Source organism: Haliotis cracherodii, unplaced genomic scaffold (assembly GCF_022045235.1).
Source record: "Haliotis cracherodii isolate W230 unplaced genomic scaffold, xgHalCrac1.p SCAF_13, whole genome shotgun sequence".
NCBI lineage: Eukaryota > Metazoa > Mollusca > Gastropoda > Lepetellida > Haliotidae > Haliotis > Haliotis cracherodii.
In genome coordinates, this window is record NW_027266268.1 from 12,138,682 (window position 1) to 12,156,563 (window position 17,882).

General features: G+C 41.4%; 1 protein-coding gene across 1 annotated transcript; it reads left to right on the forward strand.

Annotated features, from left to right (window-relative positions):
* The first annotated feature begins 399 nt into the window (after positions 1-399).
* LOC139459472 (dopamine beta-hydroxylase-like) lies at positions 400-16,597 on the forward strand. The gene is made up of 11 exons (XM_071240913.1): positions 400-421; positions 1,421-1,484; positions 5,711-5,915; positions 6,930-7,065; positions 7,859-7,951; positions 9,235-9,432; positions 10,257-10,411; positions 11,221-11,464; positions 12,312-12,408; positions 14,501-14,783; positions 16,198-16,597. Exons 1-11 carry the CDS (start codon positions 400-402, stop codon positions 16,486-16,488), a joined length of 1,788 nt encoding a protein of 595 aa, XP_071097014.1. The 3' UTR covers positions 16,489-16,597.
* The last annotated feature ends 1,285 nt before the right edge of the window (positions 16,598-17,882 follow it).

Consider the following 17,882-nt stretch of genomic DNA (forward strand, 5'->3'; position numbering starts at 1 on the left):
ATGGAAGTTATCATACCTTGTATCATTCTGTAGCGCTGACCTTTTACACATGTCATGTATTTACGTTAAAAAAGCAGCTTCAAATGAGCAAGACGAAAACGAGATATGAAACCGTAACAAATCGCTGTAAAATCGTGTAATAAAGTATAGTTTTGCCCTGAACTATTATGGTTGAAGTACGAGAACTTATGACAGTAATGACAGAGCGCTGTTACCAAGGACACGTTAGATCACGGGGGAGGTCATTTGAACAGCAGAATAAAGTGTCGTCGGCGCCTTTGATCTTTCAGCGAACCATCTTAGATATTATCTGTGCTTGTCGGCTTCACGAAAAACTTTCAAAGCGGCGTTCAACCAACAGGGCCACATCACTCAATCCTGACTCTCAGAGTTGAAAATATGACGTTCTTGTATTTCAGAGGTACGCAACTTAACACTGAGGTTCCCACGCACGTTAGTACCTGCGGTGGAGACCACGTATATGTGCATGACCTTTGACCTGGAGTTTCCAGAAGAGTACCCTGCAGATCAGGAATTCCACCTGATAGCAACACAACCTGTAATTTACAACCCTTACGTCATGCAAATCAACAACAAAAAACAGGCAACATGACAGGTGTAAGTAGATATAATTCATGTTATTCCCAGCGGTGGTTAACACATTATCATGTCATTTTGGCCGTTGAATGTTATCAATGCTTGGTTTGGGTATCCGAAACCGTGATTTTCAAAAGCTAGGAATAAAATATTTTGAGTGATCCTTCTTTTTCTTAAATTCCCACCGAATGTGTTACGTTATTTCATGAAGTCATGAAAAGACACAAGTAGCTAAAATACACATTTAAATCACAGGATTCGACTTCGTTAAAATTTCAACCACCGACCCTACAGTTTGTAAGAAATTCGAAAACGACGTGAATGAAAGAGAGGTCTTAAAACATACAAAGACTATTCATAATATATGTTGGCCACTAGGCGGAGTCCTGGTTAGATTTGGCTCACAGCATCTCATGCTACCGAGGCGACTAAGTGGATCGAGTGGTCGGGCTCAGTGACTTGGCTCGTCACGCCGAAGACCCGGGTTCGAATCCTGGCATGGGTACAAAGCGTTAAGTCCATTTCTGGTGTCCCCCGCCGTGATACTGCTGGAATATTGCTAAAAGCGGCGTAAACCCATACTTACTCACTCACTTTTCGTTCATATGATCATAATGTAAAGTTGCATTGCCAACTAGAATCAAAAGACATTTGCAGAGGGTGTCTACTTGTCCATACTACTTGAATGTGTAAAAGTAAGAGCCTCCATATCTATAGCAACTAAACTCTTAAATTCTACGTCTTGCTCGTGTGAACATATTTACTGGGATGTATTTTAATTTGTTCTAGTAGATGCTAAAATGAAAATAATGTTTTGCCTCAGGTTCGACAAAACGAAAACGATCCAAATGTGAACACATTTGCTGGGAGACAACATACATTTTCAGGTTAGTTTACATCAAATATCGTATTAATGCAATGCACAAGAGTTGACAAAGACGGCTGGAATAGTGTGTTTATCTAACAGTATAGAATGTGTGGACTTCTCCGTGTTATGTAAGCAGCTTGACATGTACATGATATAACTCGTGTTTACTTAAGGTAAACAAAATATTTTCAAGCTGAGACATCCGTGGGAATTCTGGGTAATTAAGAACATACGTACCCAGTAACCTTGACTTGTCCCCCCATGAGGATTCCGGGGAAGAAAACATGCCCCAGCATCCTAACCTTGTCGTAACCGGTGACTAAATGGATTGGGTAGTCAGAATCGTTGACTTGGACTATTGCATGTCATCGAATAGAAGCTACGAATATTTACAGGCCGCTGTCATATATGTCGGAATAATGCTGACTGCAGTGTTGCAAACTACATGGGAAGTCATCGTTAAACTAGGCTATAGCTAGTGATTAAAAAAGAACAACTCAGCTTGGTGACGGTGAAAGAACCGACAACGAAACGTCGCTTTACGCAATAAACCAGAAGTTGTTATCCATAAAGATGTGCGTTTTCTTACTTTTGCACCAACTTCTACAGTGCCGGTCAAACAGTTGGGCTAGTGACTCATTGAAAGCACACTTGATAAATGTGTGGTGAAATAGTTGTAACCAAACCCTTTTGTACCCGGCCATCGTCCATGTCATGTCAGTACGAGCAAATCAACAACAAAAACAGGCAGCATGACAGGTGTAAGTAGATATAATTCATGATGTTCCCAGCGCCGGTTAACACATCATCATGCTATTTTGGCCGTTGAATGTTATCAATTCTTGGTTTGGGTATCCGAAACCATGATTTTCAAAAGTATGGAATAAAATGTTTTAGGTTAGCCTTTTTCTTTTCAATTCCCACCGAATGTGTTACGTTATTTCATGATGTCATGAAAAGACACTAAAAGTAGCTAAAATACACATTTAAATCACAGGATTCGACTTCGTTAAAATTTTAACCACCGACCCTACAGTTTGTAAGATATCCGAAAACGACGTGAATGAAAGAGAGGTCTTAATACATATAAAGATTATTCATGATATATGTTGGCCACAGGGCGGATCCGGGTTAGATTTGGCTCAGAGCAACCCATGCTACCGACCCGACTAAGTGGATCGAGTGGTCAGGCTCAGTGACTTGGTGACTCAACGTACAGGACACAAGGGGGGGGGGGGGGGGGGTGTGGGTTGATAACATCAATCACTAGACTATGTAATTTACAGCCTGAAGTCATACTGCTGGAATGGTGTGACCTTAAACAACAACCAAACTCTGATATATGACCAATATAAAGTTCAAAATGAATATCGCTGTATCTCTTTGAACTCTGGGGCTACATGAATTGTATCTGGTCCACAATCATCCACAATGTGTATATACTAAGCTCCTTATCGTCTTCAAACAAACACCTGACATATATATTGCTAGAGCCAAGCCTTGTGTTCCTTTCGCCTAGTATGCATTAAGAAACCAAGCCACAAAGACAGATGTAGATCACATGCATAATTACGTCGAGGCATGATTTGACTTCAATATTTTGTAGCGTTCATGGAGGTTTCATCGGGAGAATAATTCATAAGGATTTCAACAGTATGTACAGCCCCTTTAAGGATGTTAATAACATGTACACGCTTTAAAATACCAGTATTTGAATAATAATGACTCACTCAATACCATCTCGGCAATGTCGGACAACAGGGGGTTAAGTTTGGTATTTCCCAGATATGCTCACAATTTTCATGTCGATTATACCTTTCTCCCAATACCAATCCCTTCCACTTTTGGATGCAATCGTTCGGCCTTTGCGTGTGTCTACATTCCTCAGCTACATCTATGTGGAACAACTCACTGGACACTTCATCTAAAAAAGACGTCTTCCAATTTACCACGTCATCAAGTTGGGAGAGCACGTTCGAATCTCCCAGAAATGACGTCACGAAAGAACAATGTTTTATCGTGAAAGAACCCACGCCTCTTTGCGATTTACCTAAATTTACCCTAAACGCAAACACATATTGACGTCAATTTTCATAAATAACAACGTCAACATTAATAACGTCAGATTGCTTGTATAATGAGTAACACAAACATAGCTGTAGACAGCAATACAAAATCAGGGACATCGTTTAGCGCATTAATGTTTAGTTTAAACATATTTATTCTCATGAAAGGATTGGGCACAAGATATCACAACTTAGAACGCCCTCTCCCATAGTTCCATGTAAGCTTATTTACAATTAAAACTTTTAATAACAGGGAGGAAAGAACCGAAATAGAGAAACGTGTTTACCATTAACATTTTCCACTGAAACCTTTTGGTTTTCTCTACATATGCATGGCAATTCCTGACGATTTTTTCGTTCATATGGGGCGGTCGGGTAGCCTAGGGGTTAAAGCGTTATCTCGTCACGCCGAAGACCCGGGTTCGACACCCGGCATGGATACAATGTGTGAAGCCCTTTGGACATTCAAAGGAAAAGTGAAATGTTTTTTTCACATGGGTTGCCACATCGACATTTTGGAACCTCGTGTAAACTCTTCTTAATAAATCATATTCTTATTCACTATCACCATGTCTTAGTTTTGTATGCATTATGTTATTTTATCTGAGGCCATATGAGAAATATGGAGGAACTTTAGATTTTTCTGTTTTTCAACTTGATTTGAATTGAGAGAAGGTTTCAATATCCTTTTGAATGGGTCATACATTTCACAATTTAATAGATGATGGTATAAACGAGGATTCAGCAGTCTTTGTACGTAATAGAGGCATGGCTATATTATAAGCAGTTCTAATGTTGTATGTTGTGTTGTCAGAATTTTGTTCCTATTATCAACCAATCAGGACACATCAATCCGTTAGAAGGCGTGGCTGATTTGTTTCTGACCTAATTCCACCGTGTTAATAAAATACACTGGATATTTTATGTAAATATTCTACAGGCCCCGGATGTTTATTTCAGTATATAATAGCGTGAACAAAACAAAACAAACAGAACTGAACAACATCCCGACGGATTATGGGAGGTGTCGATTTCTCGGCTTGGAATATAACCACCAATAAAAATTGTATAATAGAAGTCAATTCCATGTAAATGTTCAAAACTGCAAGTTCATCGTTCAGATAAAAATCTTTTGAACTAAATTTATAGTTAAGTGATGGCACTTTCAGAAGTCATTCGATGTTTGGATAATTGATATGGGGAAAATGCCATAAATTGCCAATGATAAACCGTCACACGGGTGTGCGTCAGTGGGTAATATATTAAGCCTCTCGTCACAAACATTAAAGTCACTTATCACAATGGATTTAAGGTAAGAGGACCTATTCGCGTTACTCTGTACATGCATTCACGGGCAATATTGGTTATTGTGTATTAACATGGCACCAAAGTCTTATATGACCGCATACCATCTTGGGTTGTTTGCGGGGAAAATTGAGAAAAGCTTTCATTTGTTATCACAAAATGCCTTTATGCCTTAATGCAAAATGTCCTACTTTGATTTTTAAGAACATGTGCGAATAGATTACAGAATACGATGCTTGGTGAATGAGTGAGTTTTGTGTAACGCTGCTTTAAACAGTATTTCAGTTGTACCACATCAGTGAAGCTTGATGTGTAAGGTCAGCCTTGCCACTTCGGTAAAACCAACGAGCACGGGTACGGTACTGACAAACCTAGAAACATTAACGGAGCCACCTCGCATGGTGGCTGTAGGAATAGTACTAGTGGAAGTATTGGATTTTGTATGAAGATACACAATACATACGCAATGATACACATAGTCTGGGTATTCTTGAGCAAGGGACAGAATAATGAGCAACAGTAGAAAGACTAGCTATGGATGTGGAGACACGGGGTATCTACGGGGAACTTGTTGGTCGCACATAGCCATGTGTGAGATGTGGGAATATTTGACAGAATTAGCTCCTGTGGATATATTAAGCAAAACTGATACACTTCAACATAAAAGAGAAGGAAATACCAAATCACATCGTGGTGTATTCGAAAGGTATGTACACATGATAATTTAACATTGTTCCGTACCCGTGACAAACTGATGCTGACGAGTCACTGAAAACCTTACTATGTGCAATTCTCTGTATTCATCAACACAAACCTTTTCTACGCGACTGGGGGCACTATGTATGACGGTTTGACTGACTCATATTTCTATCAGATACAGCCTGTTGGTGTTGGTGCAGCTGCTCTTGCTGCAGTGTACAACATGCTACCGCTACTACCAAGATCAGATACCTAACGGGGATCAGGTTCCGCACCCCTGTAAACCAAACTTTATATGGAGAGGAGTCGGACATCTCAGTGCATTGGGAGGAGGCGACAACAATCAGTTCGGCTTAGACTTTGCTAACAATGGTCATAAGGTAGATACACACTATTCACTAACCCCTTGGGCATTCCTGGTGAGAATTGGTCCCCAGCAACCTCTACGTGTCGCATGAGGCTACGTCACGGTTCGGGTGGCTAGGTTTGGTGACTTAATAATTGCATGTCATCATATCCCATCACTGTGGATAGTTGCTTAAAATATCAATACCTGCGTTGTACTCGATTATTTACAGGCAGCATTCGTACAGCATGAACATTGCCGAGTATGGCGTTTAACATCAAGCACATTCTCTTTTGTTAAACAATCGTCTCAAAACTTGGATCGGGTTGAATGTGCCCCGATGGCGCAGATCGTTGTTCGTGTTTTCAGTCACTCGTTTGCCTGGTTCAGACTCGATTATTGACAGCCAGCCGTAGTAAAGCCTGAATGTTGCTGACCTCGGTGTTAATCAACATTCTACCGCGTCCGTGGTCTTGTGGATATAGCGTCTGTCTGGAGAGCAGAAGGTCGGTGGTTGGAACCCCGGCTGCGTCATACCAAAATACGTCAAAAGTAGGTACTTGTTGTTATCCCGCCTGCCGCTCAGCATTAGGGGATAAAACGAATGCTCGGCTCGGAGTTAGTACATTGTGTTAATGTGGAATATGCATGTTAAAATGCGGAATGGTATCTAAGTGGGCTTGGACCATAAAACCGGCAAAAGTACAAGTGCAATATTCTTGAACGAGGCGTTAACACCCATTTTGACTCACATCATCAACATTCACACACTCGTCGGGTGAAACATTGCCATTCAGACAAAGGAACAGTGACCACACTGTCTTTAACTTCATATCGAAATTGCGTTCATGTCAATAATATATGCAGGGTTTGTTTCTTGTTTAATGATGCATTTCGAAACTGGGCCAAATAAATCAGATGATCAATATTCCGCGCCGTCGGGTTGTAATATGACAAGTTATCGAGCCTGACCACATGATACAGGTTACAAATGCGAAGGTTACACTATCACATTTACATTTGTAATTTTTTAATAATTCTTTGACAGTGGACTAAGACATTGTGTGAGCTAGACTCTGACGGGGATGGGAAGTCTAACGGGATGGAACTTGGTGACCCAAGCTGTTCCTGGACTGCGGCGAGCGGCAACTTTCCCGAGAGGAAAACAGGGATAACACACCCAGGTGAGGTCAACCCCAAAAGTGGTCCCCATGTTTGTGTGGTCAGTGATGTATGTGGTTCAACACAACACTGGGCTCTATTAGAGATAAGTAATTAAGTAATTGTTAATAACATGAGGATCGATTCACGCCGTCGAGGTACGATGACACATAAGTGAACATTGTAACAATCTGATTGCAGTGGTGACAAGTATGCCTTGGGTGTCGTGACTGCCTCGGAATCGTTGGGACGGAAAATTTGATTTTTCTTATCACATAAAAACTATTGTTGACAGTACCACTTAGAAGCACGTATGTCGCTTCATAAGTTACCAGTGAGAACGGACTTTGAGATTCTGTCCCTGACGTGTCGATGTGTGTACGGCTCTACTACCGGCTACCTCTGTAACCTGCACACTGCATTACTGATCCACCAGGGTCTTGAGTTCTGGACAGAGGCATCTCCCCAGATGGAATCAGATAATACTGGCCCCGACATTTCAGTATAGCAGCTGCCATGTCGTGGAACACTCGTCCAAACTAACGTATGACAGTGCAAACTCATTCTGCTTCCTAAGCACAACAGAAAACTTATCTTTTTAATCTGTCTTATATCAACATGGTATGCACCATGGTGTGAATTTTTTGGCGCCCCAAATAGTCTTTTATTGTTCTCATTCTTATTATAAGTAATCCCCACCAAAAGTATCGAATTGTCGGCCTCTTGTGTTTAAGGATATTGCATATGAAACTTCGTGCAGATTTTGCCTTGATTCCAAATTTCATTACATTCCACTTTCTTTGTTCATTGCCACAGGCGTGTGTGACCCCCTTGATAGTCCACTGTGCGAGTCGATGATCATCAATTGTGACACCGAGGAATTCATATGCCCTGCGATCAACGAATCACGTGAGAGATATTAATTTCCAGTTATCATAATTTGTTTAATCTCTGGCGTTGACGTTTTTTATTTACTTGTTCACAACAATTACAAATGAACGAGACAAAAACGAAATGTGGAACCTTTTTTCAAACACATAATTACCAAACTGAAAAGGAGAGTTGAGACCCTTAGGCTTGTAAGAAAACCTGAGAACTTGGGTTCAATTCCAAGATTCGTCTTGACTATTTTTCATGGTTTGTCAGCACCATACCCGTGCTCGTGAGTTCTACCAAAGTGGTAAACGTCTAGAAACTGCCACCTGTTATAACAGAAAATAATGTAATAAGAGGCGTCAGACCAAACTCGACCCGGCACTCAGCGGGTGAGATGTGAAGCCAGGCATTGATGCACTTCCTCAGATGCAGATTGTCCAGAGGTGTCACTGTGGAGAGGAGCGTCGTGTCAGTGTCAAACGAACCTGAGTCTGAACCCTATATTCCGCACTATTGTGTTCCTTGATGTGTGTCCGTGCTTGTCGGTTCACCAAAGTGGTTGGTTTGTTGTTTAACGCCGCACTCAGCTATATTCCAGCAATATGACGGCGGTCTGTAAATAATCGAGGATGGACCAGACAATCCAGTGATGAAAATCATGAGCATCGATCCACGCAATTGGGATCGATGATAATGTATCAACCAAGTCAGCGAGCCTGAGCACCCGATCCCATTAGTCGCCTTTTACGACAAGCGTCGTCACCTTTTACGGCAAGTATGGGTTGCTGAAGACTTATTCTACCCCGGCGTCTTCACGGGCCTCACCAACGTGGCAAACGTCTAAGACATACGTATACATCACGTTCTGCGACAAAGCTTAAAATGTATAAGTGTCAGTGAGTATAGTTTTACGCCGCTTTTAGCAATATCACTGCGGGGGACACCAGAAATGGGCTTCACACATTATACCCATGTCGAACCCGGGTCTTCGGCGTGACGAGCGAACGCTTTAACCACTAGGCGACCCGACCGCCCCTAAAATTTGACACAATGACATTCTTCACGTCTCAAGTTGAAAATATGACGTTCTCATTCTTGACTTCTCGAGTTGAAATTATGACGTTCTCATTCTTGACTTCTCGAGTTGAAATTATGACGTTCTCATTCTTGACTTCTCGAGTTGAAAATATGACGTTCTCATTCTTGACTTCTCGAGTTGAAATTATGACGTTCTCATTCTTGACTTCTCGAGTTGAAATTATGACGTTCTCATTCTTGACTTCTCGAGTTGAAAATATGACGTTCCTGTTTTTCAGACGTACGTAACATAACACTGAGGTTCCCACGCACGTTAGTACCTGCTGTGGAGACCACGTATATGTGCATGACCTTTGACCTGGAGTTTCCAGATGAGTACCCTGCAGATCAAGAATTCCACCTGATAGCAACACAACCTGTAATCGACAACCCTAACGTCATGCATCACATCACAGTCTCGGGATGCGTGGACACAGGTAGAAGTCTTACTTTAGATTGGTAAAAATATTGTCTTCCTCAGCCATGCAATGTACGGCGAAGTAACTGCAGTACAAAATCGATGCATAATTTTGCCAGTATTTTGCAGATTCGGAATTGCTCCGATAATGTACTTTGGTTTGTTTGCATCATGTTTGATCGTGCGTTCACAAACCCTGCGTCACATAATGCTTTACTCAGAAAAATGTTTTGTTTTTATTTTTTCTGTTGTTTATCGACGCACTCACGATATTCCAGCTATATGACGGCGGCCTGGAAATAATCAAATCTGGACCAGACAATCAAGTGATTGACATCATGAGCATCGATCTACACAATTTGGATACGATGACATGCATCATCAACCACGTCAGCGGGCCCGAGCACCCGATCCCGTTAGTCGCCGCTATCATAAAAATGACATCCGTTACATAACTGAAATAAGGTTCAAAGTACTAACACCAACTCACTCTGTCACTTATGTTTGTTTGTTTGCTTGTTATGACGGCGGCCGGTAAATAATCTGGACTTAACCAGACAAACCAGTGACAATGTCGGGCCACGATAGCAGCATTCAACCGAGTCAGCGAGCCAAAGCACCTGATCTATTAAGTCACCGCTGACGACCGGCACAGGTTGTTGGGGGAATATATTAACCCGGAATCCTCATGGGGTTTCTTATTCACCTGAGATAAAATACTGCCTGCATCAAGGTTACCCAGTAACATCTGGGCAGTTATATCTAACAGTCATATCGAGTTTGTGTTCCGGAATAAGAAGTCTCAACTAAACTGGTGGTATCTCTACATTCTTATGTTTTTAGCCAGCAAGATTCCAGAACCGAAGAACTGCTTCATGACCGAAGGCGGCTGCAGCATCAGCATGGGTCTGTGGACGCTTGGGATGGCAGGGGAGTGTATCTACCACGAAGCTGGATTCAAGATAGGCGGGAAGGGAACACACACCGTCATGATGCAGGTCAGTGAGTTAGTTTAATGCCACTTTGAGTGAGTGCCACTTTGAACAGTGGTCCAGTTATATCACGGCCTGTCAGCTTGATGTGGGAGGAAAGGTCGAAGTGATACAGGCCTTAGACTGCGGTGAAACCTTCGAGAACGGAAATGGTGCTGACAAACCTGGAAACATAATCGGGGCGAACCGTGATTCGAACCACAATCATAGGTTTCAGGCGTGTCCAAGGGATGCAACTCTGCATGGCAAATTGCGGCGCCTTGGACGACTGGGCCACTCGTGTCCCCTGTTGTCATTAACACTAATCATATGTATTAAATGAAGGAACACTACATTTTAGTTCGGTCGCACTAAATCATTTATTGTGTTTTCAACGTGAGTGATTGAGTGCGTTTAATACCATTTCCAGCAATACCACTGCAATCGATATCAAGAATGGTCTTTCCAAAACTATTGTTCCGATAACAGAACACTGACCCTACGGTTGTACCACAACAAACTACTACAAGGGGGATTTCTCCTAGACAAATACATATATATTGCAGTTGTCATGTGTTGTTGGAATAGGTGTCTAAAACTAGTATGATGATCTTCGTAACAGACAACTAAATTGGATCGGGTTTCTGGTCTCGTTGACTTATCGTACCCCGAGAGTTTGGGACGTTGATAATGATACAACACTTTGTACAGTTGTCTGCCTTGATTATTCACACAGATCTCTATCATAAGGATGGAATATTGCCTAGTTGGGCACCGGTTTTATACGTATTTTACGCATGAGTCATCATGAAGTATCACCTGCCTGTTGTGCACAGTTCCACTGGACTAACCCCGAGCTGGTGACAGACTACTGGGACAGCTCCGGGATGATCCTGTACTACACCCCCAAACTCCGCAAATACAACGCCGGCTTCTTCTACACCGGCCAGACTCGCCTCGAGATTCCTGCTGGTCAGCCGCGCGTCACTCAAAAATCCACGTGCAGCTCTGAATGTACACAGGAGAATGTCGACAACAGCGTCTACATCACCACGGGGCTCAACCACATGCACTACCTAGGTGGGAATAATTCAGCAACTTTGTTGTAAATGGGGATGCTTTAATGTTATGTCTGAATGTCATTCCGTTTGTTTGTTTGTTATTTAACGCCGCACTCAGCAATATTCAACCTATATGACTGCGGTCTGTAAGTAATCGAGTCTGGACCAGAAAATCCAGTGATTGACATCATGAGCATCGATCCACGCAATTGGGATCGATGACATGCATCAACCAAGTCAGCGAGCCTGACCACCCGATCCCGTTAGTCGCCTTTTACGGCAAGCATGGGTTGCTGAAGAGCTATTCTACCCCGGATCTTCACGGGTCTGTATTTGTTACATAATGTGCATACGGATGAGCAACAAGTGATGATATATAAATGATATCCGTGGTGTGTCACTGTGACCTACTTACAACGAGAAGCATATGCTATTTATTCGTTGGATCACTCTCAGGGTCAAACACAATAAAATCTACCATGTCCGGGATAATTCAAGACGTTTTTATTGACAATGTAAATGGATGACATTTAATTCATATCATCGTTAGTGTGGGGTCTCTTGGCTATTCCGGGTAAGAATTGGTCCCTAGAAACCGATGCTAGTTACAGGTGACTTCATGGATCGGGGGGTCAGTTTTGGTGATATATCTGCCGTGTGTGGTGTGACAACGATATGGTCCGTTTACTCACTGTGTCCATCACTGGAGTGTCTGGTCCAGAAGTCCGTCATATAGTTATGATATTGATGAGTGCGACGTTAAAACAACAAACAAAACAGACAAAATTCAATATAAAAATTTACCAATAAGATACAAAATAGGCATATATTCTTGAAGAAAACTTTTTGTGTTTTCTGTTCACAAGGTTACCAGCAGAATGTGGAAATGTTCCGGAATGATGAGAAGGTTCGAGATCTGACCAAGGACGACGTGTACAGCTATGATAACCCCATCATTCACCTGTAAGCAAATGGAATCTGAAGAAAATGTGTCTGGGTATTTGTACCATAATTCATTTACAAAGGTGTGTGGAGCTTTATTTCCTGACCACTTCCATGGTGAAGTAAATAGAGCGTCTGCATGGAGAGCGGAAGATCGATGGTTAGATCTTCTTACCCGCGAGTGATACAAAAGGACCAAAATACAAAAGTACTCTATATTAAAAGCTATGTATTCAAATATCATGTGTACGATGTCGTGACGAATAACCGATTTCTTTGACTGTCCTGTTGGCTTACGACAAGGATGTATCTTAAGCCAGATATTGTTCTCATTTTGTATTAGCGAATTATATTATGAAATTATGGCTAAGGGTAAACATGGAATTCAAATGTTCCCAATTGTAATAGAAATGTTGATACTTCTTTTTGCCGATGATGTCATTTGAGGATCAGATTCTGTTGTTGGACTCCAAAAACAAATAAACATTTTAGAAGGTTTCACCAAGGAGTTGAAACTATCAGTTAACTATGATCAAACAAATATTGTCATTTTCAGAAGAGGGGGTCAGGTGGCACTGAATGAAAGATGGTTTTTCGATGGTAAATGTGTTAATGTTCTGAGCCAATATACGTATCTTGGTGTAATGTTTACTCATACAATGAACTTCAAGAAAAGTGTCTCGGACTTAACATCGCGTGCAAAGACGGCCTTGATCAATGTGTTGTCTCTCTCGCAGAAAGTTGGAGCTTTTACACTGAATATATTTTCTTAAATATTTGATGCCCAAATCCAACCAATACTGTTATATGGATCAGAAGTATGAGGATTTCAGCGATACGATTGTCTCGAAAAGCTACGTCTTTTAGCCTGTAAAAAATTCTTATCCGTTGGTCCATCAACACCCAATTGTATGGTCTACGGCGAGTGTGGCAGATACCCGTTATACATCGACTCCCAAATTAGATGCTTGAAGTAATGGTTTAATATTCTTGGAATGCATGAATGCCGAATCCCCAAAATTGCTCATAATATGCTTGTACATTTAGACGACATGGGCAAAGTAACATGGGCATCACAATATTAGAAACCTTTTGTTTTCTCAATGCTACGGCTTTGTGTGGTTAAACCAAACAGATGGTGATGTTAAACTCTTTTTGAAACAATTTCGTGAACAATCTATAAATATGTTTTACCAAGCATAGCATTCCACCCTAGAAAACAGTTCAAGGTATGACGTATAGAACCTTTAACAGTCTTATTCAACCAGACAAATACTTATCTACATTAACATCAAGAACCCTTCGACGTCCATTTATTCAATTTAGGCTCGGATTGTTAGATCTCATGATAAATGGAGGAAGAAAAATGTCCACTGAAAAGTCGAAGAGGTTGTGCCCATTATGTCATTCAGCTATAGCAAATGAAATTCATTTTACTTTTGTATGTCCTTATTATTGTGATCTAAGAAACAAGTTTGTACCAGAACGCTGTCTGTCAAATTATCCTGTACCTCCTTTTATTTCTCTTCTTTGATGAGATGATGCTGTCTTCTTAAAATTGGCTATATATGTCAAAAATGCAATTTTCCTCAGAAACAAATTGTTAAACATGTGTATATATCCAAATATGTAAAACTACTTATTTGTAACTCTTTTGTATATGGGCCGGAGGCCTTACATGCAATAAATATGTTGGCCATGATATACCTGAAATAGTCCTCCAAGCGGCTTTCAACCAATTTCATTGACTTACTTTAATCCACGTTCGATTAAAATTTAAATTAAATTTAGCGTGGTAAAATCTCAATTTAACCTAGCCCAGCGTTTAAAACACAGTATGTTCATTTCCATATCAAAACCCGTGTAGACCCGGCTTGGAATTGGTTTTCAGCGACCGATGTTTATCGGTAGAGGCGACAACGGGATCTGGTGATCAGGCTTGCTGGTTGTTGATGCATGTCATCTTATCCCAATTGCGGAGATCGCTGCTCATGATATCAATACCTGCATTGTCTGGTCCAGACTCATTATTTACAGACCTCCGGATTGTTGCTGAGTGTGGCGTTAAACTACAAACAATCTCCTTATCAAACTTACAAATGATGCTTTGCAGATACGACCCTCCCGTCGAACTCCTCCCTGGAGACAGACTCGAGACGACGTGCACCTACAGGTCTCTGTCAAGGACCACGACCACATACTTCGGCGAAGGCACCTTCAACGAGATGTGCTACGGCATCTTCACCGTGTTCCCTATTGAGAACTTGACTCGTCCTACCTGTATCACCTGGGGATCGATTGAACTATGCGGGTTAGAAACCGGTCCTTTGCAAACATGCAACATGAGCACATTTTTTAATGCATCCGATCCTGAAACAAGTTCTATGAGGCGAACGGTGAGTGGTTATTAACTGTACCTGTTCCCACGCATTTAGGAGTCGAGAAACTAAATAGACCTCCGAAAAAGCATTTGTTCTCAGGAAGTCCTGAAACACAATGTTTTCTGAATTTTATTTTTACATTGTTCAGCTCCTTGCACAGAAAACATCCTGGTTTGGAAGCAGTAAATAATATGCGATCTCTCATTACAAGAATCGAAGTGCCCCCGTACACACCACACCTCCCAGAATGCATATATAATGGTTTTGTTTCAACTCTATTCATATGTTCATTATCCAGATTTTACATAGCAGAATGTATACACTGCACCCATTTTTTGGTAGTCAGAGGCGACTAAGCTGTGCACCACTGGAGATTCCCGGTCCGAAATTGGCCCAGGAAACCTATGCTAGTATTTAGAGACACACAATCCTCTTCCGACGAGCCATTGAAGCCATAAGCGTAAACAGTGATACATTATATCTACCCTGATACATGGCTAATCGCAAACACAAGGTTAACATTGGTAACCTATGGATACGTACTTACATGGGCACGGTATTCAAGTTGAAGTCACAAAACGTTGAAGTAAATGAATCACAACCACTCTGTCGACCTACGAACTCACATTTCCTTCAACTAATCTACTAGTTACCATGTAACGTGAATATTTGTCTTAGCTTTTATTACAACGTATGGACATAACTTGAAAAGGGTACCAGATCGTGGGGTACCCCATCAGCCCCTGTGTTTTTTAACAGCTCCAGGACAACCCATTCTTTGTCTTAAGATGTGATAACATAGATCGGGTGGCCAGGCTCGGGACTTGTGTCATTGTTGGTATTGTGTCATCGTCTTCCGACGGAGTGGGATTCAAAATATCATTTATTGTTCCGTTTGTCTCCAGACTCGATAATTACAGAGCGGCGTCATATAGCTCGAGTATTGCTAGGTGTGGAGATTCCGGGGTAGAATAGGTCTTCAGCAACCCATGCTTGTCGTAAAAGGCGACTAACGGGATCGGGTGGTCAGGCTCGCTGACTTGGTTGATGCATGTCATCGATCCCAATTGCGTGGATCGATGCTCATGATATCAAGCACTGGATTTTCTGGTCCAGACTCGATTACTTACAGACCGCCGTCATACAGCTGGAATATTGCTGAGTGCGGCGTTAAACAACAAACCCACCAACCAAACCAACTAGGTGTGGCATTAAACAAGAGACAGACAAGCGCTTTGAGCAAAGGTCTCATTAGATTAGTTCTCAAGAGGTGAGGAAGCGTATTTGTTAAAGATCTCACTCGTAACGTCTTTCTATTACCAACATCAGTAATACGTGTCAAACAACCTGCCTTGGAACTGCTGGAATATTGCTTAAAGCCGCGTAAACCATACTCACTCACTCAAATAATTTCTGAATTCCTCACCAGGTTCTTGACAGCTGCAACTTCTATGGAGCCTGTCGTCCAGAATGCCCCGAAGTTCTAGCTAAAGTCAAGGAACATCCGTGTCTGCAGGGCGAGGTGGGGGAATACGCTAAGTGGGCACTTTCCTGGTCTCTGGTGGCAGAAGACATCAAGTTCCTGTCAGCACTGTCATCTTGTAGCTGTCCAATAAATGTGCCCAGTGTCAGCGACAGCCAGCCCGACAACGCCGGAAAAGTTATTGGGCTCTCCCTTATAATGATTGCCGCATCTTTGCTTGTCTATAGTCTTGGTTAATAAAGTGCATTGGTCGATCCTTTGTGAGATTATACACAGCACGAAAAGTGATATTTTCGTTTCCCGGAAACATTCTTGAAACTTTCAGCATATCTTCTTCCCATATGGATTTTCCAAATAATTAACACATATGTTTTAGTGTATTGTGTTCAGTTAAGTCACAAACACATGAATACCATGTGGAAATTACCCCATTATATTGAAAATATCTTAGTAATAACATCGACTAATGACATACATTGTAACGCTGAACACATCTGGTCACGAAATGAAAATACCAAAATTGTCTATCATAGATCATGTATATGTCTGTCATTAAATATTTTTTCGCCATCAAGATTATACAGATTCTTTTTCATTTCTGATTTGTGTATATTATTGGTACAAATCAATCAAAATGAAAAAAACATGCATCATCAACGAAAAGTGTTTCCTTCAAAGTGAACATAATCATGCATTTGTTGATTATTAACCTAGAGTTAGCTGCTCTTATTTATTACAATGAGTGACTTCACTCTTGTCTCTCTCATCCTAGCGCACCCATAGATTCCGGTTACAAAATACATGTCTCCAGCAACGTATGCTGTCGTAAGAGGCGACACAATGAATCGGTGTCTTTGTTCATTGCTTGTCATCGTAGCCCATATGCCAATCACTGGATTGTCTGGGTCCAGACTTTGTTATTTATATAACTGTAATATTGCTGAGCGCGGCCTCAAACTGCAAGCAGTATAAGGACTAGTGACCCAACCGATAGTTCGTCACGTCGAAGACCTGGTTTTGATTCTCACGTGGTTACAATGTGATAAAGCTATTATCTGTGATTTTTCAAGAATATCGCGAATGGCGGCTCTAAATATTGAGTCACTATTAGTGTCATCATTTTTGACGTTGCATGTTTTTTATGGGTTTGTGGGCAGGCTCAGTGACTTGGGTGATTGCCCGTCATCATACCCCACGGCGTTGATCGTTGCTTTTAATATTAGTCAGTGGCTTTTAGGCCCATAAAATATAGATGGAATAATGCCGAGTGTGACAATCACAAAATAAACCAAGGGGGTAGGCTTTTGCTATGGACTATACAATACTATCGATAACCTTCTTAATGTGTGTTTATGCTTGAATTGTCTTCACCTTGATTTAAGGAAAGTGACAATCTTCTAGGATTTGCTTCACTTAGCCTCCCCGCCCCCTTTTCCCCCACAAGAAGCTGGCGTTTTGTTATGTCTACGTATATACAATACTGTTCAAAGTGGCGTCACAGACAACGTACGTACCAGCGCATCCGATACAGGTTAGCATATGTGAGTTCACACGGTTACAATTTATATGCAACTCAAAACAAAGTTGAAGGCCACCGTATTCCTTCATATTATTCCAGTTAATCTATCATG